Source organism: Bufo bufo, chromosome 1 (assembly GCF_905171765.1).
Source record: "Bufo bufo chromosome 1, aBufBuf1.1, whole genome shotgun sequence".
In the NCBI taxonomy this organism is placed as follows: domain Eukaryota; kingdom Metazoa; phylum Chordata; class Amphibia; order Anura; family Bufonidae; genus Bufo; species Bufo bufo.
Window position 1 is genome coordinate 439463409 of NC_053389.1, and position 24370 is coordinate 439487778.

The 24370-nt window shown below is 40.9% G+C and overlaps 1 protein-coding gene across 1 annotated transcript in view; it reads left to right on the forward strand.

Moving 5' to 3' along the window:
- Window positions 1–24370, forward strand: part of ANO4 (anoctamin 4) — a 364269-nt gene that overhangs the window by 303763 nt on the left and 36136 nt on the right. The window contains 4 exon segments of the mRNA XM_040415706.1: window positions 7054–7114; window positions 7233–7315; window positions 11450–11590; window positions 17629–17793. Coding sequence (XP_040271640.1) covers window positions 7054–7114; window positions 7233–7315; window positions 11450–11590; window positions 17629–17793 — 450 coding nt within the window.

Here is a 24370-nt window from a genome sequence, read left to right on the forward strand (position 1 = left end):
TGAATAGTGTGCTTTTTTTCCTGGGAGCAAAGCCCGGGAAGGACCAGAGAGGGAGATATTTTGATAATCTCAATGAAAGTCCAAATCTCCTGGAAATGGCCTTCCAGGCTGCGATAGTATCCTTACGGAAGGCTGTGTTTCCAATTTCAAATGGTATGACCCCCAAAGGAGCATGAAGAAGGTCACCAATTATCCATGGGTGGCAGAAAACCGATTCCAATACATAGTCATAGAAGCTAAATCCCTTCTCCCAGTCCACAATGTTCCTGGCTAAGCAAGCCAGATTGAAACTTTGTATGTTTGGAGTATTTTTCCCTCTCAGCTCCCTAGTGGCCATTAATTTATGGAGTTGAATACGAGGAATTCTTTCCCTCCACAAGAACTGTGAGAAAAGCCCTGTTGAGGATTAATATGTCACTGTCAAATCAATAAGGGGCAATATGTATGGGATAGAGCAGTTTTGTCATGCTCATAATCTTGAGAAGATTATTTCTACTAGAAGTGACAGCGGGAGATTCTACCAACCACGTAGCTCACAAAGTATTTTGAAAATAAAAGAGTAAATCAGCTTACAGATGGGATCAGAGGTCCCATCTACCTTGATCCCCAGATATTTAATACATTGAATGGCTATAGTGATACCATTATCATTCCCTAGATTTTTCTGGGCCACTGGTTTCCAGGAATTAGATCTGACATTTAGATATACTCAAACAAAAACTGGAAAAACGACCAAAATAATTTATCCATGACAACACGTAGCGTATGAAGGGCTTTTTGCGCTGTGGCATTAGAAGAATTTTTATATCTCTGACTTTTAGTCTAACCAGACTGTTTGTTACTCTGTAATTCCTCTAGCGCCGTTCTATAGAAGCGGTAGGTTTAAAAAGCACACCAAATACTTGAAATAACTTAAACTTTTCTTCATATATAACACTGCCGCCTCTGCAGCAGATAGTCCATGTACATAACACGTGTTGAAAAGATATCACAAGATGGCGGTATGCATAAGATGGTGGTTCAACTGTTCAATCTTGTCATTCAACATAAAATGGTGGATATATTTTTCTCTTGAGTATCTGTACTCTCACTTTAAGTTATTTAAGCAGTTTATGATCTCTTTGAGAGGTATATCTGAGGTCTAACTAATAGTTCTACTTGCTGAATTTGGTCGCAATTTGCAGTATGCAGTTAGCAGTAACTATTTGCAGATTAGTTGAGTATGATCTGGTATGGTTGTATGCAATTTGGATTGCAATATGGAATTTGAATTTGCAATTGTAAACTTTGTAGTTTGCAATCGAATTTGGTGGAACTGTAAGTAAACACACATATAACTGGTTCAGTATACAGTTCTAATCACTATATTAACTGTAGGAACATTATATAACAGTTTTAAATACCTATTTTGGCCTCTCTGCTTCCATAAAACATAGCTCTTAGTGTAGTGTGTCTGTTCAGCTCCTTTCTCTGGTGAATAATGATTTCTAGCAGCTCCTGCTAGGGGAACTTCCCACACAAGCTGTGTGTGAGGCTGGCTAGGATTGGTCAAGACTCCTGCCCAGCAACAACAGTTTAACTCTCTGCTTTCTGTTGTTTCTGCTGTGTCATTGAGCTTACCTTACATTATATAATGAATCTTAAAGGCATATTATCTTTTCTGCTTCTGTGAACACAATATATAACTGTTACATGACATCCAAACATAAAGTCACTGTAAATAACTTGTCTTTAACACGCAAACATAGGAACTGTATTAAGGTTATTGGCAGGTCTAGCTGTATAAACACACAAGCTATATTAGCAACCTAGGACAGGTTTTAGCTGGCCAGCTACACTCCCACCAAAATCACCTATAATTCTATGTTCTTAGTGGTAGAACTTGAACATGAATTTGATACATTTTCCATCAGGTTCTCAACTTCCAAGTGTCTTTTATCACTCTCAAGTAGAACAACTAACTTCTGTATAGGACGTTCCAACCTGAGTGGAGTAATGAGACGTTTTCCTTTTTTGTCAAGTTTTGAGTCTCATATTTGTAACAACACTCTTCTTACTAGTTTGTCTTCATCCTTTTAAACATCTAGAACTTTGCTCAATTTCCATTGACTTCTAGGTAAATCTTCTTTTACTAACACTATGAGACCAACTTGGACTTTTCTTCTGGGTGTTTGCCATTTACTTATTAGTATAAGATTGTACAAGTACTCTTTCCTCCATCTATTCCAAAACTGTTCTAATAGATATTGAACTCTTCGCCATCTCCTTTTAGCATATAAATACTCTTTGGTGAACTTGCTAGGTGGTGGCTGTATGTAATCAGACTTAAGGTGAAGTAGATGGTTGGGATTTAAAGGGTCCAAACTTGTTGGATTGTTGATATTATCAACTGTAAGTGGACGACTGTTAACAATAGACATTACTTCACAGAACAGGGTCCTAAGTGAAGCATCATCCATTCTTCCGACGTTCTTTTTCAACACTGAACTTAATACATTTCTTACAGTTCTGATTTGTCTATCCCATAACCAGGGAGCAGTGTATATTTTCTTCTCCTATCACTCTCATGTAGGAGCACTGACCATAACCATAACTACTGGCATCTGATAAAGTGATGAAGTTCTATTTTCTTGTACTTTCCGAAATCATGAGTTAGAAAACATCTGGGTATCCTAGCCTCTCTCAAGTTTTGCAGGTCTCTTATCCAACTCTCCCACCTTGGCCTCAAATTTTCAGGCATAGGCTTATCCCATTCCAACTTCTATCTGCATAATTCTTGTAGTATTTATTTTTCTCTGAGGATTACTGGGGCCAAGAATCCCAATAGATCAAATATAGAAGCCACTGCGGAAAGAATGGTACGTCTAGTTGCAATTTCCTCTTCAATAGATACTTCAAAGAAGAACTTGTCATTCTCTACATTCCATCCCAATCCAAGTACGTTCTGAACTGGAAGATAATCATAATTGAGATCTACATTCTTCATTGTTGATGCACATTTAGAGTCACTGATGGATTCCAGTACCTCTCTGTTGTTTGAAATGAATTTGTGAAGGCGCAGTTTTCCTCTTGCGCATAAATCTTGGTTTCTTTCACTAGTTTGATTGCAGATTCTGTGGACTCTAGACTTATAAGACCATCATCTACAAAAAAGTTTTTCTTCAGAAAATTTGCTGCTGATGGGCAGTTCTTTTCATTCAGATTGGCCAGGTACTTCATACCATAATTGGCGCAACCTGGAGATGATGCTGCGCCAAACAAGTGTACTTTCATTCTGTATTCTGCTGGCTCTGAATCTGTATCTCCGTCCTCTCACCATAGAAACCTCAGGAAATCTCTATCTTCATTCTTCACATGAAACTGGTGGAACATCTTTTCAACGTCACAGATGACCGCTATGGGATACTTTCTGAATCTACAGAGTACTCCAGGCAGAGTGTTTGTAAGATCTGGTCCTTTTAGTATATGATCATTCAATGCAGTGGCGTAGCTAGAAGTGACTGGGCCCCACAGCAAATTTTTGGATGGCGCCCCCCCCTTCCAGAAAACTACTGATCGTTACACAAAAACAAGCCCTCACATAGACTGAAATATAGAAAAGTAATTTTTTAAAGTAATTAAACCAAATAAAAACCATACAGGTTTAGTATCGTATTGAGCCGCAGAATAAAGACGTCATTTTTAGTGAATGCTGTGATGTCAAAACCTCAAAAACCTTGGCGGAATTGTGTGTGTTTTTTTTTTTTGTTTGTTTGTTTTTTTTAACCCACAAATAATTTTTTTCCCTGCTTTCTGATACAAGACATGGTAAATTTAGTGGCGGCATTTAAAAAATGCATCTTGTCCCACACAAAATAAGCCCTCATATGACTATGTGAATAGAAAAATAAAAAGGTTATGGCTAATGTAAAAATGAAAATGGGTAAAAGGTATCAAACTACAATGTTTTATATTGCTTGCTCTTTTTGAGAGCATCAGGTTTTTGCACATTTTACATACACAACTCTGCTACATGCACACACACACAGCTCTGAGTGGCACATTGTATATCACTGTGTTGCACATTTTACATACACAGCTCTGCTACACACACAGCATACACACACAGCTCTGGGTGGCACATTATATATCACTGTGTTGCACATTTTACATACACAGCTCCGCTGTGGACATTATACGTTCCTCTGTCTCATACAACTCTGCTACATACACCACACACACTACTGTGCTGGATTTACACTATACACCTATCTTTGCTGCATTATACACATGAAGCACCTTCAGCTCTGCTACATGCACCACACACACAGCTGCTCTGGGTAGGCAGACACACACAGCGATGCTACACGCTGTACATCTTGTTTGCAGATTTGACTAAATCTGCAATGTGTGAATGAGGCCATACACATCATCCCGGCCATAACCCCTAAGTACCCGGAATTCTAAGTCCTAGGGTGCTAACCTCATATGTTCAAGCCAAAGTCAGGAGTGGATGAGGATCATAAAGGTGCTACCAGCCAACAGGCTGGCTCCTCCCACCCACATGACTGGTCACATGGTCATTACATCATCAAAGGTCCTTTAGCTTAGAAGGATCTAGCATCTACACTGAGCGGCAGGGAACGGCCACGTAGCCCCTATGTCTGGTATACTGGGAGGGGGGGTGCAGAGCTGAGGGACCCCCATATGTTGTCTAGCTCTGCACTATAGACATGGCACGCTGCCGTGTGCTGGGCCCCTTGTCAGCCCGGGCCCCGAAGCAGCCGCTTCCCCTGCTTCCCCGGTAGTTATGCCACTGATTCAATGCAACACCATTGTACTTTGCTGAGCAATCAAATACTACTCTAATCCTATCAGGTTTTTTGATGTGGGATGTACCACCTTGATGTGGGATGTACCACACTTCTCCTTCTTTAGGTTGGTTATTAACTTTCTCTGCATGTCCTTCTTTGAGGATGCCTTCCATAAATTTCAAATAATCATTCTTGAGTTTGGGATCTCTTTCCATCCTTTTTTCAAACATTTCTGTTATTTGGCAGACGAGGTTGTTCTCTGAAAGGTAAGGGCATTTCAAGATGACCTTGTTGATTCTGCTGAATACTTTCTTCTAGAGTTAGTACAAACTTTATGTCTTCTTGGGATACACTCTTTTCTTTAGAACTTATATCTGCAAAGTCAGATTTAAGGACCTTGATTACTTTTGCTGGACTTACAGTTGGTAACTCTTGGACAGATATTCGATGACACAATCCTGTCACCTGTCTTGAGTTTGCGATCTGCTGTTTTCCTCCAACAACACCCCATCCTAGATCAGTGTAGGGTTCATGGTTTCATGGTACCAAGGCTTCGGGACAATCGTAACCTATCAACAGTCCAACACCAAACACTTTTGTGGGGACATTTCATGAGATATGACAGATAGGTGCTCCCATTTATTGGCTGTTTCACAGGTAAGTATGTGATCTCGATCTAGAGGTATATCGTCTTTTGTATAAGCTGGAGGTAGATCTAATATGAAGTTTGTATAAAGTCCTCTAACTCTCAGTCCTTTAACCATTTGACTGTTCACTAATGTGTCTCTCCCTGTCATTGTGAAGAGTTTGAGCTTCACTGGTTCTGTAGCCACTTGTAATTTCTTGCAGATTTCTTGATCAATGAAGGTGACGTCACTCTGGGCATCCAGTAGCGCATAGGCGTATACCTTCTTGTTCCTCCTTTTAGGATTTGAAATGCACACTGGTAAAACCATTGATGTGCCATTGCTTTCTCCTTCCCTCACTCTGCAAGAGAATACCGATACTTTCTTTCCTTCCTCAGTATCTTTAGGTATTGAGTATTTATCTTTCTTTGGACGTTCTTCATGTAGTGGTGTAGGATGGCGTACTTTGCAAACGCTGCGTGTGGCCTTTTTCTTACACTCCTTAGTAACATGGCCTTTTCTTAGACAACCGAAACACAGTTGGTTCTCAAGTACAAACCTTTTCTTTTCATCTGGGGGCTTCTCCTTCAATTGTTGGCACTTGCGTATGGAGTGGTTCTCTCCACAGAACATACATTTGAAGGTAGTCTGAAGATTTTTCGGTTCTGTCTCTCTACTGAACCCAGTAGTGACTTTGAACTTGCTCTCGTAGGTATCTTGACCTTTGCTGCGTTGGTTGCAAAGCTAGTTGCTCTTGCACATCTTATCTCTCTTGCAGGCCTTTCTTCTAAGGATTTTAAGATGTAAGATGATGTTACTGGATTACATGCTATCCGTACTTCCCTATTGACGAACTCAGAGAGCTTTTTAAAACTTCAGAAGTTCTTACCTAGATCTAACTGTTTAGTCACATAGCAATTCCATCTAGAAGCCACTTCTTCAGGTAGCTTAGTTAGCATCCTGTGGTTTTCTAGATAGTCGTTCAGTACTTCTAGACCTTGAACATGTGGGATGGCATTGCTGCATGCTTGCAGGAAGTCACAAACATAGGAACTGTATTAAGTTTTTGGCAGGTCTACCTGTATAAACACACAAGCTATATTAGCAACCTAGGACAGGCTTTAGCTGGCCAGCTACAGTGTTGACTAATTTGTAGCCCCAATAAATAAATTAGAATCCAATGTTTTAGAGGGGGAGAGCAGGCACCCTTGTTTAGTACATTTTATTAAGAGAAAAAGAGCAGAAAGGAAGACCGGCCTATGTACCCTTCAATGGGGATAACTGTAGAATATCTGTGGACATGTTCGGAAGTTGCAGGTGAAACCCATAACATATAAGACCTGGTTCATCCATCTCCATTGCAAGTTATCAAAGGCCTTCTCTGCATCGAATGTGACCAGGACCTGCTGCAACTTTTCGTGTTTACATTTACCTTACGTGTCTAATGCCAGCAAAACTGTTAGACTTACATATTTTATGAACAACTGCATTCATTTTCTTTTGCGGCAGCAGAACGATTATGATTCTGTAATGCTTCAGTATGGCAGAATTTACAGACATACAGTATGCTTACTATTGGAAAATATATTTGTCACTAATTTGTCACTATTTTATTTGATACTTGCCTGTTTCAGGTTACCCATCTCTTTGACAATGGAGCAACCGTGTTCTTTGCTGTTTTCATGGCAGTTTGGGGTAAGTGTATTATGGGAACCTCTAACTAGACATTCCTAACTTCTTCATAAGTAATATGCTTGAAAATGTAGCTGTAAAGATCAAGTTACAAATAAAACAATCTTTCAAATATTTTTAGCTACTGTTTTTCTGGAGTTTTGGAAACGAAGACGAGCTGTGATTGCCTACGACTGGGATTTAATAGACTGGGAAGAAGAGGAGGTACGAGTAACACAGAGAATGCACCAATTAAAAAAAAATCTGCCATCTCCAAAATACCCTCCAAACTACAGTAAGCGGGGTATGATGTAAGTGACACTAAGTCTGATTGTTATCTTCATACTCACTTGCATTCAGACGTTGTGCTCCCACAAACCAGCAGTAAAATGCATTGACAGGACTCCTCTTTGAGTCCTCTCCATTATGTGCGTGAGCAAGGGAGTCCTCTCATGGATTTTACTGGTGGTTTGAGGGAGCACGCTGCCAGTACGTGAGTATGAAGATAAAAATTACATAACCAAACTCGGCGTCACTTACACTGCTTACTAGTTTGGGGGATGTTTTGAAGCTGACAGATTCCCTTTAATAGTGTAGTGTAGGAAAACACAATAATATAGAGTAGGCTCTGGTGCTGTGTCCTTAATATGTGAGATATAGTTTAATGTCATTTTTGTATCATGCCGTGATAAATGTTATTAAGGTCACAGGTATACCCTTGTGCAGAACAATAAATACGGATTATATAGCATATGTATTAATCTATATTTGCAGAAATATTTACCTTTGCTAAATCTAAAAACATGTGTATTTACGTGAAATATGCAAGGAAATTGTCTAAATTAAAGGGATTAACCCATTAAAAAGTACTACACTGCAATGGATATGGCATTTCAATTAAAGTATTATTGCAATATACATGTAAATAAAAATATGCTTAGGTATTTTATATGCATTACATTTTCCTCTCTGGTAGTGCCCCCAACTATTTATCCTTTGCCATAGTGCTATTTATTAATGGAATCACTGGGGCTGTGTGTATGGGACTATTTCCTATGCAATCTTACTTACCAACATTTAAAAAGTAAAAATTGGGACATCGTTTGGAAGGCCCCAAAAATATCCAAAATCACCCACAAAACAACCACTTTTGGTGGTCCTTGAATAACCCCCAACTTTTCATTGCCAGAGTCTCAGGATTGTCCTGGCAAAATCGGGACTGTTGGCAAGTATGTGGATGGGAGAACACAGAGAAGGGGGTTAGCAAGCACTGATAACAATGCTCTCCTGGGAGATGCAGGTGCTTGATTTTTTACATTTGATTAACTGCTGCCCGCCTACTGGAGATCGTCTTTTTTTGTTCAACTAATGGCATGCATTATCTAGATATTTTATGTTTTTCATTTGTGGCATAATCCCTTTTAAAGGGAATGTGTCATCAGAAAATGAACTGCTGTTTTTTAATTTTCCATATATTCCGTATATTTTAATAAAAACCATAAAATCCTAAAATTTTCACACTGGCCACTATGTCTAATAATTGGTGCCACTTCTTGGTCTGTACAGATCACTTTACTGCAGTTAATTCATTCTAATCCTGCCTGTAATTATATCACCTCTGTGCATGGATAAGACAGAATCCACCATTCACAATAGGTGATTGTCAGAGCTTATCTATTCTTTCCTTGTACAATGACCTCTGCACAGGTCACAATGTATGCCTAGAAAACTCTCCCATAGAAGTCAATGAGGTCCCCTCCTGTCCATTATGTCTATGGCTCATGTGGCTGCCGTAAAACAATTTTCTTAATGCTTTCTAAATGCTGTTAAGAACAGCTCAGGCAAGATGGCCGCCCCCATAATCATCATCAAAAAAATACAATAAATAAATCTGTAATCAGAAAATAAAAACAGATTAGGACAAAAGGAGATTTATTACTATCTGGTTTTAACAGGCAGATAAACTTTTTGGTGACACATTTCCTTGAAAGGCTATGTACATTTTCGGAGACAATTTCTGTTTATGATTGCATGTTACTCATTTTTGGCTGCAAATCATATTTTCAAATGGCCTTTATTAAAAATACTGAGCCATTCTGTCACAAAGGATTAAATGTTTTTCTAACTGTGTGACTGGTACTTTCACTTTCACTTTGTGCTGGTCATCTAATAACCCTTATCTCTAAACTACTGAGAGGTCATAAACACTTATTTAAGCCACATTCTTATCAGTAAGATAAGAACTGAGCTATTGTCACGGCGCGATGTGGGTAGTAAATCCCACACTGAACACAGGAAGGAAGGGAAAAGGTACTAGGCCTAGAAGCTAGGGAAAGGGAAAAGGTCACCAACTAGTGAATCCCTAGACCGAGGCCTCAATGGTAGGAAAGTTCTTACGCTGGAACCTAGAGCCCTATCTGACCCTGAAGGGCCCTAGAGATAGTGTCAGGACAAAAGATGACCTGTTCCTTCCCAGCTGAAGGAACAGCAGACTTCCTTAGGCCTAATACCAAGAGATAGGGGAATACAACAAACTAGAAAATAGGAAAAGACACTAAACTCCGAAGTATGCGGACGAGCAGGAACTCAGTGGAGAACCAAACACCAGCACTTCCAAAACCAGAAAGGAGCTATCAACCGCATAGCATGATGGGTGAGACCAGACTAAATAGAGGAGTTGGAATGACCACTTAAGCTACACCTGAGACAAGAAGTGTGGTCATAACCAGCAACAACACAGAAGCAAGTGAAACAAAATAGGGTGTCAGATCACATCACGTGCAGCCAGTGTCTTAGATCTGACCCCTGTCATAGGAGAGACCATGACAGCTATAATGAGTGTGTATAAGGGCAGTGAGAGATAAGGAGTCCATCTGCTCCAGGTCTGATGGAAAAGATAAATTTGGAAAATCCAAATGGTGCTACTAGAGCATGTCAACTCTGTACAGAAAAAAGAAACCCATATTTTTAATAAAGACCAATTGTAAAAATAATTTTAGCTCAAAATAATTACAATGCAATAATTAAAAAAAATGTCCCCAAAGGTGTACATAGCCTTTAAAGGGGTATTCCCATCTTCAGTTTTCATACTTACCTTCGTCCAGCGCGATGTTCACTTCCTGGATTCGGCGGTGCTTGATTGATGTTTTCTCCCGGCCAGGCCGCGCTTGCGCAGGAGACTGAAGTTTTTCTCCCGGCCGGGATGCGCAATGTCCTGAACGCGCACGCCGCGCATGCGACATGGTGACTTATTCCTGGCCTGTATAGTACAGAGCCGGCATGCGCGTTCGCGGCTCTGTACTATACTGGCCAGGAAGAAGTCATCATGGCGCATGCGCGGCGGCATGCGCGTTCAGGACATTGCGCGGCTCGGCCGGGAGAGAATCTTCAGTATTCTGCGCAAGCGCGGCCCGGCGGGATTCGAGAGGAGAGGTGGCCGTTACCAGGGGGGGAGACGAAAGACAACAATCAGGTAAGAGGGGACTTATTTTCTCAAAAAGGGTGGGAATTGGGTAATAAAATGTATTTAGAAAAATGATCACTGTCAAATCATTAAGAGATTTAACAGTGATCATTGTGATGGGAATACCCCTTAAAGTTCTCCTCCTCCAGATCTGTAATATGGGTGCATCTGTATTTTGAACATGCACATTTTGCAAAAGCAGAAGAGATTAAGACTGTGCATGCTGCATAATTCAAATGCTTGCCTATTTAAAAGCCCTGTAGATTAACATTTCTGTTTTGTGGTCATTTGAAGTGTTGTAAGCCATCTTGTGCCACATGTTAAGAAACCGATGTTAATTTTAACTAAATTAATGAGCCTATACCTAGACTTTATTGCCACACTAAAAAAAATTGCTGTGCCAAAGCTCTGAAATCGCTGTACATAGGGAATGTATTGACTAGCTTTAAAATTGCTTCCATATCGCTGTGACCAAGTATTCATGGAGAGACTTAATCGCTAGCAATAAAATCACTGTGAAATTGCTGGAGACAAGTGTGTAGCCAGTGATTTTTTAAAACCTGCACATGATGGGATTTCCAAGCTACTTTTTCATCTATATAGTAACATGAAAATATATTCTCAATGAACTCACTGCATAAATTCTAGTAATTAAATAGCTGCAGCTACTCACTTGGCTGCAACGATTTTGAAGTGAGTTTCAATCTAGTCAGTGCATTCTCTATGAATGCAATTTCATAGTGATTTTTTGTCGTGTGACAAAGAAGTCTAGGTGTAGCCTCAGTCTTAGATCACTTTCACACAGCTGTATTGTAGTAAGAATTTTGCATCTGTATTGTAAGCCAATAACAGAATATATTTGTCATAAGATTTTAAAATTATTGTTTTTAATTTAGGAAGAAATCCGTCCTCAATTTGAAGCCAAATACTCAAAAAAAGAACGGCTGAACCCAATATCAGGAAAGCCGGAGCCTTACCAAGCCTTTACCGATAAATGCAGCAGACTTATAGTATCTGCTTCTGGAATCTTTTTTATGGTTTGTTATATTATTATGAAAGTAATGCTATAAACGTCATTCATACTTTCTTTGTAATAGGATTGTACTTCAGGTTTCTTGAATCTGTTCCTTGGAATCTCTTCTCAGGGAATTTTATTGAGTTAGTCAAATGGTATGGATTGAAGGACAAAATCTATACTAACACTAGACTAGAAGAGTTTATAAGGGTGTTCCTGTTTTATGTTACTAAGGGATCTTTTACACTTGAGGACTGGGTCAATTATTGGATTAATTATCAGTTGCATCTTTCGTTTAGTATCTTACGAGGGATGTGCTGCAGACAATGCACAAAGTTAATTGGGCACTAATAATCGTAATAAAGGTTGTTGATCCCAGTTTTCATTTTCTATGGGCCAATGGAAAAGTCCTTTAAATGAGAGTTGACTGAGTAGTATATTTTTGTCCCTCACTTGACATTCGCCTGGCATTGTGCCACGTGAGAGGATCCTTAGTCTAGGGCTACTGGGTGCCTTTAGGTTGCTCGCAAGTTGTGCTAAAAATGTTCAGTTGTAAGTGGTAGGCAACTTACAAAGATCCGAAGAATTCTGACCGTCATGCAACCCTACTGGAGATCAGCTTTTTTTGTTCAACTAATGGTATGCATTATCCAGATATTTTATGTTTTTCATTTGTGGAATAATCCCTTTTAAAGGGAATGTGTTATCAGAAAATTAACTGCAATTTTTTTAATTTTCCATATATTCCGTATATTTAAATAAAAACTATAAAATCCTACAATTCTTGGTCTGTACAGATCACTTTACTGCAGTTAATTCATTCTAATCCTGTCTGTAATGACATCACCTCTGTGTATGGATAAGACAGAATCCACCATTCACAATAGGTGATTGTCAGAGCTTATCTATTCTTTCCTTGTACAATGACCTCTGCACAGGTCACAATGTATGCCTAGAAAACTCGCCTATAGAAGTCAATGAGGTCCCCTCCTGTCCATTGTGTCTATGGCCCATGTGGCTGCCATAAAACAATTTTCTTAATGCTTTCTAAATGCTGTTAAGAACAGCTCAGGCAAGATGGCCGCCCTGATAATCATGGTCAGGAAATAGAATAAATAAATCTGTAATCAGAAAATAAAAACAGATTAGGACAAAAGGAGATTTGTTACTATCTGGTTTTAACAGGCAGATAAACTTTTTGGTGACACATTTCCTTTAAAGGCTATGTACACTTTCGGAGACGATTTTTGTTTATAATTGCATGTTACTCATTTTTGGCTACAAATCATATTTTAAAATGGCCTTTATTAAAAATACTGAGCCATTCTGTCACAAAGGATTAACTGTTTTTCTAACTGTGTGACTGGTACTTTCACTTTAACTTTGTGCTGGTCATCTAATAACCCTTATCTCTAAACTATGGAGCGGTCATAAACACTTATTTAAGCCACATTCTTATCAGTAAGATAAGAACTGAGCTATTGTCACAGCGCGAAGTGGGTAGTAAACACCACACTGAACACAGGAAGGAAGGAAAAAGGTACTAGGCCTGGAAGCTAGGGAAAGGGAAAAAGTCACCACCTAATGAATCCCTAGACCGAGCCATGACTACTATTAGTATGAACGGGCCTCGATGGTAGGAATGTTCATACGCTGGAACCTAGAGCCCTATCTGACCCTGAAGGGCCCTGGAGATAGTGTCAGAACAAAAAATGACCTGTTCCTTCCCAGCTGAAGAAACAGGAGACTTCTTCAGGCCTAATACCAAAAGATAGGGGAATACAATAAACTAGAAAAAAGGAAAAGACACTAAACTCCAAAGTATGCGGACGAACAGGAACTCAGTGGAGAGCCAAACACCAGCACTTCAAAAACCAGAAAGGAGCTATCAACCGCATAGCATGATGGGTGAGACCAGACTAAATAGAGGAGTTGGAATGACCACTTAAGCTACACCTGAGACAAGAATTGTGGTCATAACCAGCATTCGCCTGGCGTCGTGCCACATGAGAGGATCTTTAGTCTAGGGCTACTGCGTGCCTTTAGGTTGCTCGCAAGTTGTGCTAAAAATGTTCAGTTGTAAGTGGTAGGCAACTTACAAAGATCCGAAGAATTCTGACCGTCATGCAACCCTAACAATAAAACTGTGTGAGAGTCTTGGTAAAGCAGAGATTTTGCCATGATGCGAGAGCAACCCAAAGCTGCACTGGAGCCCAAGCCTAAAGCTTAGTTGGGATTTATCAACTTTCTGATCTATATTTTTCTTCAATTCCTTACCTTTACAATATCTGGCAATGATTTAGTACATTCTTCAGTTCTGGTCTATTGTTTCTCATAGTTCAGAGTTTGCTACTGTTGTATCCAGCCTTTTATTTGCAAAATTAAAATAAGGTATTTGTTAAATATGTATATTGGCATAATGTATATGTATATTAACATAATCTATAATTCTTTCATTGATAACTCAGAATTCTAGTTCCCTTATCCCATCTCTTTACATTGTCAAGATTGTTGAGAAGATTCTTTTGTTTATTCAGAGACAAGAGCAGCAAGATAGCATTGAAAAAATATAAAAATCAGGCAGATTATGGCATATGAGGTATATAGAAGTATAATGCAGCAGTGTACCGAAGTCCATAGACATCAATGTGTTTCCCACATTACATCATTAATATTCATTTCTATGACCACATTAGAACATCACCATATGTAAGAAGATTCACACCTCCTCCTCCTGTACACTTTTCAATTCTTGACTGGTTAAAAGTTCTTGTTATGTGACAACCTCCAAACATCAATCGCAAATAGGCCAGCACTACTCACTGTTGTTGCAGTAATTCCAATGGGTGGTGGTGCCTGTAGCGTTAAATCCTGGTCCAAGGATTCCCGTAATAGCCCAAAAATAAGTGGAATAAGCCACGGCACTCCAAATGGATCCAATTAAATTCTTTATTACACCTTGTGCAGCAACGTTTCAACCAAACGGTCTTTATCAAGCTTGATAAAGACCGTTTGGTTGAAACGTTGCTGCACAAGGTGTAATAAAGAAGTTGATTGGATCCATTTGGAGTGCCGTGGCTTATTCCACTTATTTTTTAACCTCCAAACATCAGTATGCATAAGGAAGACTTATGACTCCTTATACTTCATGATAGTTAATTGGTAAAAGTTTTCTAACACGTATGAGAAATAATATCTAATGTACTGTATTTTTAACCTTTGATCCATCGTCTGATTCCATTATCCTTGAAAGTGTTTGTTTGCCATAAACTAAAGAAGCTGACAAGTGTCTAATAACCAAGTATCTAAAACAACCTATGGAGTACATAAATATGTTACTAAGACTCCATACTTGTCCAATAACCAAGTATCTAAAAGAACCTATGGAGTACAGTACATAAATATGTCACTAAGACTCCATGATCTCATAACTTGCTAGTCCTAATAAGAAAACATAGGTTTTTATTAATCTATTTTCTTAGCAAAGTACATCGTAATTATTCATTAATAATCAAACTGTTTCTTCACGTTAAGGCCCCTTGCAGACGAACGTATCCGGATTAGGTTCCATATGCGTCCCGGTGCATTGCGGCAAACCCGCGTGAGTAGGTACGCAATTGCAGTCAGTTTTGACTGCGATTGCGTTCCGATGTTCAGTTTTTATCGCGCGGGTGCAATGTGTTTTGCACACGCGTGATAAAAAACCGACTGTGGTACCCAGACCCGAACTTCTTCACAGAAGTTCAGGTTTGGGTTAGTTGTAGTGTAGATTGTATTATTTCCCCTTATAACTTGGTTATAAGGGAAAATAATAGCATTCTGAATACAGAATGCATAGTACAATAGGGCTGGAGGGTTTAAAAAAAAATGGAAAAAAAATTTAACTCACCTTAATCCACTTGTTCGCGCAGCCGTCATCTCTTCTGTCTTCATCTGTGAGCAATAGGACCTTTGATGAAGTCACTGCGTTCATCACATGATCCATCACCATGTTATAAGGGGAAATAATAATGATCGGGTCTCCATCCCGATCGTCACCTAGCAACCGTGCGTGAAACTCGCACCGCATCCGCACTTGCTTGCGGATGCTTGCGATTTTCACGCAACCCCAATCATTTCTATGGGGCCTACGTTACGTGAAAAACGCACAAAGAGGAGCATGCCCCGATTTTCACGCAACGCACAAATGATGCGTGAAAATCACTGCTCGTGTGCACAGCCCCCTAGAAATGAATGGGTCAGGATTCAGTGCGGGTGCAATGCGTTCAACTCACGCATTGCACCCGCGTGGAATACTCGCCCGTGTGAAAGGGGCCTAACTCTTTGCTAAACTTTAAGGTAGTAATATAAGATGCCTGACTAAAACAACATGGCGGACCCACAGATGATATCTTACAAAAATAAGCAGTGCTGTTTGGGTTCTGGTATCCATTGTGTGCTGTTACAGATCTAGGAATAGCAGCAAGAGTAGAACATGACCCATAAGCACTCATCCCCCTTCTGATTTCAATCGTAATTTAGGCCCCTAATTCACCTCCCCACAGTGTCATGCTGTACCATTCTGGCAGATGTACTGCTTTGATGATCCGACCTGCACGTTTCCATACAAAAAAACTTTTCTTGGTCCTTACAAAAGGAATGTAAGTAGTTACTAAAACAGACTTGTCAGGAGAGATGACAGGTCCTGTTTAACCACCTAAGGCTACTTTCACAATAGCGCTTTCAAGTCCGCTATTGAGATCCGTCATAGGATCTCAATAGCGGAAAAAAATGCTTCCATTTTGTCCCCATTCATTGTCAATGGGGACAAAAATGAACTGAATGAAATGGAATGCACCAAAATGCATTCCGTTCCATTTGGTTGCGTCCCCATCGCGGACAGAAAAACACTGCAGGCGTCCGTGATGTGGTGCGGAGCAAGACAGATCCGTCCTGGCACACAATGTAAGTCACAATCTGGCACAATAGAAAACAATCTGGCACAATAGAAAACAGATCCGTCCCCCATTGACTTTTAATGGTGCTCAAGACGGATTCGTCATGGCTATAGAATACATAATACAACCGGATCCGTTCATGACGGATGCATGCGGTTGTATTATTGTAACGGAAGCGTTTTTGCAGATCCATGACGGATCCGCAAAAAACGCTAATGTGAAAGTAGCCTTACTGTTTTGCCTCAGTCCAGCAGTGGGAGAATTAGATAACTGCTTTAGATGCTGCCATCTCCTGAATGGTAGCAGCTAGAAACATGCAACTGTTCTTGTTTGAAAGCTTTCAGACAATACCAGAACGACAGCAGTACAGGGGAAGATATCACTGACAGAAATCGGGGTGCTGTGAATGCAGCTTAAAGTGAAAGTAAAGTGAAAGTAAAAGCAGGTTTTACCCGCGATTATTTCCGACTCAATTTCTCCTCTGTTGCTTGGACTTTAGCTGTCATTTTGGTATGAAAGCCTGGAATGTGAGTTTTCAAACAAGATCAGTTGCATGTTTTTAGCTGCTACCATTCAGGAGATAGCAGCATCTAAAGCAGAACCTCCAGTTAGCTACTTTTCCCACTGCCCAAGCTGGACTCGGGCAAAACAGGTGGTTAAAGGGGTTGTCTCATCTGAGACAATGGGGGCATATCGCATAGAAGTGAATGGGAGCGCACCACGCATGACCGGCCACCGTTCCCATTCATTTCTATGGGCCCGACAGAAATAGTCGAGCCAGCACTCGGCTATTTTCAGCCGCCCCGTAGAATTTAATGGAAGGAGGCTGTGATGCGCAGTGCGGTCTCCACCACTTTCTGGGCTCTGTTATCGATATAGGTGCGGGTCCCAGTGGAGGGACCTTTACCTATCAGGCAATGGGGGCATATACTAGTAATATGCCCCCATTGTCTGAGATGAGATAATCCCTTTAAGCCATATGGGTCTAATAGGAATGCTTCTGTGTCTCATGAGAAGCACCATAATAATCGTGTTATTATATAATAATATATTAGAAAACCATAATAGTACCTGAAAGCATGATTCTGTTTCTAACACAAGCTTGTCTTCTTTCCGTCTTTAGATATGTGTGGTAATTGCTGCTGTGTTCGGCATTGTTATATATCGTGTTGTGACTGTCAGTACATTTGCTGCCTTCAAATGGGCCTTAATCAGGAATAATTCTCAGGTTGCTACCACAGGGACTGCAGTATGCATCAACTTCTGTATCATTATGCTTCTGAATGTGGTAAGATGAGATGTTCACATACTCAATAATTGTCTTATGGTTTTCTAAGTTTATGTTAAGAGCTTGCCGTGAAACAATTAAATTACAAATTTTTGAGCCTGGTTTGGCTGATTTCTATAATAACTGATGAGCTGCAAACAGAAGGGGTTGTGCAAGATTAGAAAAACATGGCTGCTCTCTAGCAAATACAGTCCCACACCTGCCTATGGGTTATGTCTGGTATTGCAACTCTCTTGCATTTACTTTCACGGAGCTGTATTGAAATACCACTCAAAGCCCATGGACAGGGCCAAGCTGTTTTTCAAAGAAATCAGCCATGTTTAAATCTGTACCACCCTTTAAGGATATCATTGTGCCCTGTCACTACTGAACCCAATCCTAAATCACAGACTATGTCCAGTACATTTTGTCAGCTTCACTGACGCCTTTCACTACCTAATTGTACCAACACAGACTCACACGACAAAATAACTGAAAAAGTCAATGTGCATAACTATTCACCCCCCTAAAGTCAATACTTTGTAGAGCCACCTTTTGCGGCAATAATTTATATATCTATTTTTCTAATTTCACTTCACCAACTTAGACTATTGTGTTCTCATCCATCACATAAAATTCAGATTAACAAAACATTGAACTTAAGGCTGCAATGTAACAAAATACGAAAAAAATCAAGGGGGTGAATACTTTTGCAAGGCACTGTAAGTGCTGAGAATGCTACTCTGGCTAGGGCTCTCTGTCTATGATTTTTGCCAGACAGTGATCTATGGGACCACCAATGGTGTAGTCTTGCCATGTCTGTAATGCTTCAAGGTGGGGGAGGAGCACGCCCACCTTTAGAGTGCCATTCTGCCGCTCCAATATGGTACGTCAACAAAAGATACCTGCCTCTTTCATCAAATTAACTTTAATAAACTAAAGTGGTGATATCTGGTTACTAGATGGTTATGTTGTACAACAAATAAAGACACTACATCTTTCTATAGTAAAAAGCAGAGCAGGGTAATATGTCAGCCTTCTTTGATTTCACTGCTAATATCAAGTGAAGGAGGGACTCTGTATATAAGGACTGGGGCATTCATCTTAGTGGCATTTGAGCAGAAGCTCAAATAGTGTGCATGCACTCCCTTACTAAGGGTGAGCACTAAAAAGGCCTGCTACGACTGGCTTCAACCATAAGGGAGCAGGCACATGATAAAGGGCTACCTTCATGATAGTTACACAGAAGTGCCATGAGCTACACATTCTCCAGCCAGGGGTCTGCTGAATACAAGGCTGTAGATGCATCATTGAAGGTGAAATGTCCTGTAAGAAACAGCTGCAGAGGATTACACTACGAGCTAGAGATATGTCATTGATGATGCAGTGATGCATAGAGTACCCAAGTGGCAGGTGAGAAGAGCTGTAGAGTGAAAATCAGAAAGACTTGGTGCCTCTGGACTGAAGCGGAGCCAATGCTCTTATTCATGTGTCAGCCCCTGAAGACACATGGCCCCGAGAGTATAAGTAGAGTAAGGTGACTTCTTCCAACAATGGTCCAGGGGACAGAGTGTGATGGCTTTACATAAGTGGAGACCCCAAGCTGGACACCTGGTGACCTAAAGGCCTACTTTTGCCCCTGTAGCAAAAAGGATCCCATTGGATTACTAATATTTATGACCTGCATATATGGAATGTATAAAGTTAAAGAGACAGTGCCTCTCTGTAAGAGCCACCAAGCATATAAGGCTCTTAGTGAATGAAACCGCCAAAAATACTGTACCTTTAAGGGACTGTAAATATGTGTTGAAAATTATGCAATGTGGAGTGATATGATCTCCTGTGGAGCATCAACATGTAAATTATATGTGCAGTAAAAGTTGTGCTGCTGCAAAAGATTCATGTGCCATCACAGAATGGAATGGTGGTTCACTCAAGTGTGTCTAGTGCCAAATATGACATCAGGGCTCTACTGGGACTAGCTGCTCTTAATTCCACATGGTGCTCTAAACCCCCCACACCTCATACTAAGGGTCCATTCACACGTCCGCAAAATGGGTCCGCAAAAAATAGGCCCCGCAAAAAATAGAACATGTCCTATTCTTGTCCGCAGCCACGGACAAGAAAAGGCATTTCTATTATAGTGCCGGCCATGTGCGGTCCGCAAAATGCGGAGCGCACATGGCCGGTGTCTGTGTTTTGTGGATCCGCAATTTGCCTATTCTTGTCCACGGAACAGAGCAATGGATGCGGACAGCACACGGAGTGCTGTCCGCATCTTTTGCGGCCCCAGTGAAGTGAATAGGTCCGCATCCGAGCCGCCAAAACTCGGCTCTGTTGCGGACCAAAACAACGGCCATGTGCATGAGGCCTTACAGGTGAAATTAATGTGAACTTCTCTAAACTTTTGAATGCACGTGTCACACTGTTCAATGTTTCAATACTTTTTGCACAACTTGCTGTTCTCTAACAAGGAGCTTAACAGCAAATTTCACAACAGTTATTTGATCCATGAATCTTCCAATAAATTTCCTGGTTCAATTAGAATTGGTATTTAAACAGTCCTCCTCATCATGCTGTTCACATTTTGACATTATGAGACCAAGACGACACCTAACAATTAATCAACAGTACGTCACCATTATGAGGCTTTGAGCAGGATGTTCTCAGACGGAAGCGGCCACTGAGCTTAAAGTGTCACAGAGTGTCATCAGCAGGTTGCTACAGAGAGAGAGACTGGAAGAGTCACAGAAAGGCAAAGAACGCTTCATTGTGAACAATGCCCCGCGGAACCGGATGATGAATGCCACACAACTCCAGGCATATTTAAGGGAGGTGAGTGGCACCCAAGTGTCACGTCAGATAATTCTAAACCATTTACATCAGTATGGTCTGCATACTAGACAACCTGCAAGGCTACCTGGCCTGTAGTCGTCATTGTCTTGCATGGCCCAGGGAGCAACTACACTGATGAGGGACAAGTGGGCCTCAGTGCTGTTCACTGATGAAAGTCCATTCACACTGAGCAGAAATGATGACCACCAAAGATGTTGGAGACATCAAGGAGACCGCTATGCATCAGCCACTGTTGTCACCAGATGAGTCTTTGGTGGTAGTGGTGTTACAGTGTGGGTAGGTGTGTCTAGTCAATACAGAACTGCCCTAAACTTTGTGAATGGTACAGTGACAAGCCCATACTATTTGAATAACATCATTAATACAGTCATTGTGCCTCTGCATGAACAACACAGGTCTAATTTCATCTTCATGGACGACAATGATCCAGCTCATCAAGGTTGCATCATTAAGTGAATGGCTGCTGGAGGCTAGGGAACCTCAAATGGAGTGGTCTGCACTTTCTCCAGACCTGAATCCCATTGAAAACCTATGGGATCAGCTGAGTCTCCATGTAGAGCCTCATAACTCTGTACCCCAGAAGCTCACTGACCTGAGGACAGCTCTTCAAGAAGAGTGGGATGCCATGCCTCAGTAGACAATAGGTTGACATCGTTGTCAAGCTGTAATTGATGCTCAAGACCACATGACAAGTTATCGAGAGATTGACATTAGTAGTATAGGGAGACAGTTCTCGTCAAACTCAAAGTGACAGGTGGGCACGCCCCTTTTCCAGCCAGTCTGGACAAGCCTTAATATGGTATATTCAGGCTACAACTCAATTAAATTTTAAAAATAGCTTGACTTTCTGCAACCTTCACAGACATGACCGGACACGTCCCTATCCATCTTTCTTATAATATCTATCCATCTATCTACTCCCTTATTTTTGCCCGCAGCGTCCATTTTGTGAAATACGACCAGCCCATTTTGCGTAAGTACCCAGCTCTCCCGAGTTTGGATGCTTTACATCGCCAATGGGTCCTTCCTGGATTGAATCCGCTTACTAACGACATATAGCTGAATAAATATTATCGACATATAGCAGCTACATATTACTAACAACATATATTGAATAAAAATTACAGCCATCTATATTAGGCTACTTTCACACTGGCGTTTTGGCTTTCCGTTTGTGAGATCCGTTCAGGGATCTCACAAGCGGTCCAAAACGGGCATTCTGAATGGAAAAGGATCCGCTCAGAATGCATCAGTTTGCCTCCATTCTGTCTCCATTCCGCTTTGGAGGCGGACACCAAAACGCTGCTTGCAGCGTTTTGGTGTCTGTCTGACGAAGCTGAGTCAAACGGATCCGTTCTGACACACAATGTAAGTCAATAGGGATGGATCCGTTGTCTATGACACAATCTGGCACAATAGAAAACGTATCCGTCCTCCATTGACTTTCAATGGTGTTCAAGACAGATTCGTCTTGGCTATGTTAAAGATAATACAAACTGATCCGTTTTGAACGGATGCAGATGGTTGTATTATCTAAATGGATCCGTCTGTGAAGATCCATGACGGATCCGCACCAAACGCGAGTGTAAAAGTAGCCTTAAGCTGAATGGGATTTTGATTTGCTTAATTAAAGTATGACCTTCAGAAGTCCTGGGACATCTGTTATAAGATCTCAAAAGACCGCAGCTATAGCTAGAATACTGTATAAACAGACCATCCCCATGCTGTTTGTACACTTGTTACGATGTGTCAAAAGCCCTTTTACAAAGCTTTGTTACAAAGGAGCATACAAAATGGAAATGTTTTCTAAAATCACTCGTAAATATTTTTAATAAATTTTCAAAAGACATTCCTTTAGCGATACAATGTAAGATATAGATGCAGTAATGTCCGCAGACCGAACGAGCAGCGTCCTGTATTTGTCTGTTTTTATATCTTATAGTCTTAGAATTTTTAGATAAAAATGTAATAAATTCGCCAGGAAATATTTCATTCGCGGGCTATAATCCATAACTATAAAAAGAAATAGATACGTCATTTGGATATAATATAATTTAAATCCAATGCTTTCCCCGCTGATACGAATTGTCCATATTTACAATATAGGCCGCCGCACGGTCGATGATTTTATTTTCCGTTATGAACGGAATACACAATCATGTTAACCCTTTCAGTACCGAGACACTTTTCACCTTAAATCCCAGGCCGATTTTTACAAATCTGACATGCATCACTTTATGTGCTAATAACTTTGGAACGCATTTACTTATCCAAGCCGTTCTGAGATTGTTTTTTCGTGACACATTGTACTTCAGGACAGTCATAAATTTGAGTCAATATATTACACGTTATTTATGAAAAAATCCCAAATTTACCAAAAATTTTGAAAAATTCACAATTTTCTAAATTTGAATTTCTCTACTTTTAAGACAGTATTATCTCATAAAATAGTTATCAATCAACATTCCCCATATGTCTACTTTATGTTGGCATCAAATTTTAGAAGTAATTTTTATAATTTTCACCAAAATTTCCAAAACCATTTTTTTAAACACCAATTCAGTTATTAAGTGATTTTAAGAGGCTTATATAATGTAAACCCCCATAATTGACCCCATTTTAGAAACTACACCCCTCAAATTATTCAAAACTGATGTTACAAACTTTGTTAACCATTGATGTTTTCCAAAAGAATGAAATGAAAATGGAGGTTAAATTAAAATATTTCACTTTTTTGGTAGATTTTTTATGTAAATAATTTTTTTCTTGTAACACAGCAAGGGTTAACAGCAAAATAAACCTCAATATGCATTACACCATGGGTGTCAAACATGCGGCCCGGCAGTCTAGAATATCTTTGCGCCCCGGCAGTCTAGTATCTCTGAACATGAGCGCTCTGCTATCGGCGCGCTCATGTTCTCTCAGCAGCACGGGGAGAAGGAAGCTGTCCTCCCTCCGCCCTGTGCTGCTGCCGCTGCCACCAATGAGAAGAGAGGGGGGGAGGAGGGGCGGGCGCACTGCGCCACCAATGAGGAGAGAGGGGCGGAGGAGGGGCGGGCGCACTGAGCCACCAATGATAGGACTATTCCCATTTCCCACACAGAGCGGCGCCCAGCGATGTCTCAGCACTCACCATTAGTCCTGGGCGCCGCTCCGTTCGCCCGCAGTGCCCCATTACTGTCTCCTCTCCTGCTCCACATGCTGCTAATTACTATCGGAGCGATGGGAGGAGACATCAGCTTCACTAGTGGGCGTTCCTTCTCCCTGCGCTGCGATTGGACAGCGCTACAGCCAGGAAGAAGGAACGCCCACTAGTGAAGCTGATGTCTCCTCCCATCGCTCCGATAGTAATCAGCAGCATGTGGAGCAGGAGAGGAGACAGTAATGGAGCACTGCAGGCGAACGGAGCGGCGAACAGAACTAATGGTGAGTGCTGAGACATCGCTGGGCGCCGCTCTGTGTGGCCTGATAGTAAGAGTCAGTCTTTAACACAATACAGGAGGCGGGTGCCGGCAGCAGAATCGCATTGCCGGCACCCTGCCGCTGACAGGGAGCTGCGATCAGAGGCAGTTAACCCCTTAGGTGCCGCACCTGAGGGGTTAACTGCTGATCTGCCAGTACCAGCCTCCTGTATAAAGGGGAAATTTATCATTGGTGGTGCAGTGTGCCCCCCTCAACCCCCCATCCCATTAAAATCATTGGTGGCACAGTGCGCCAGCCCCTCTCAACCCCCCCAGTATTA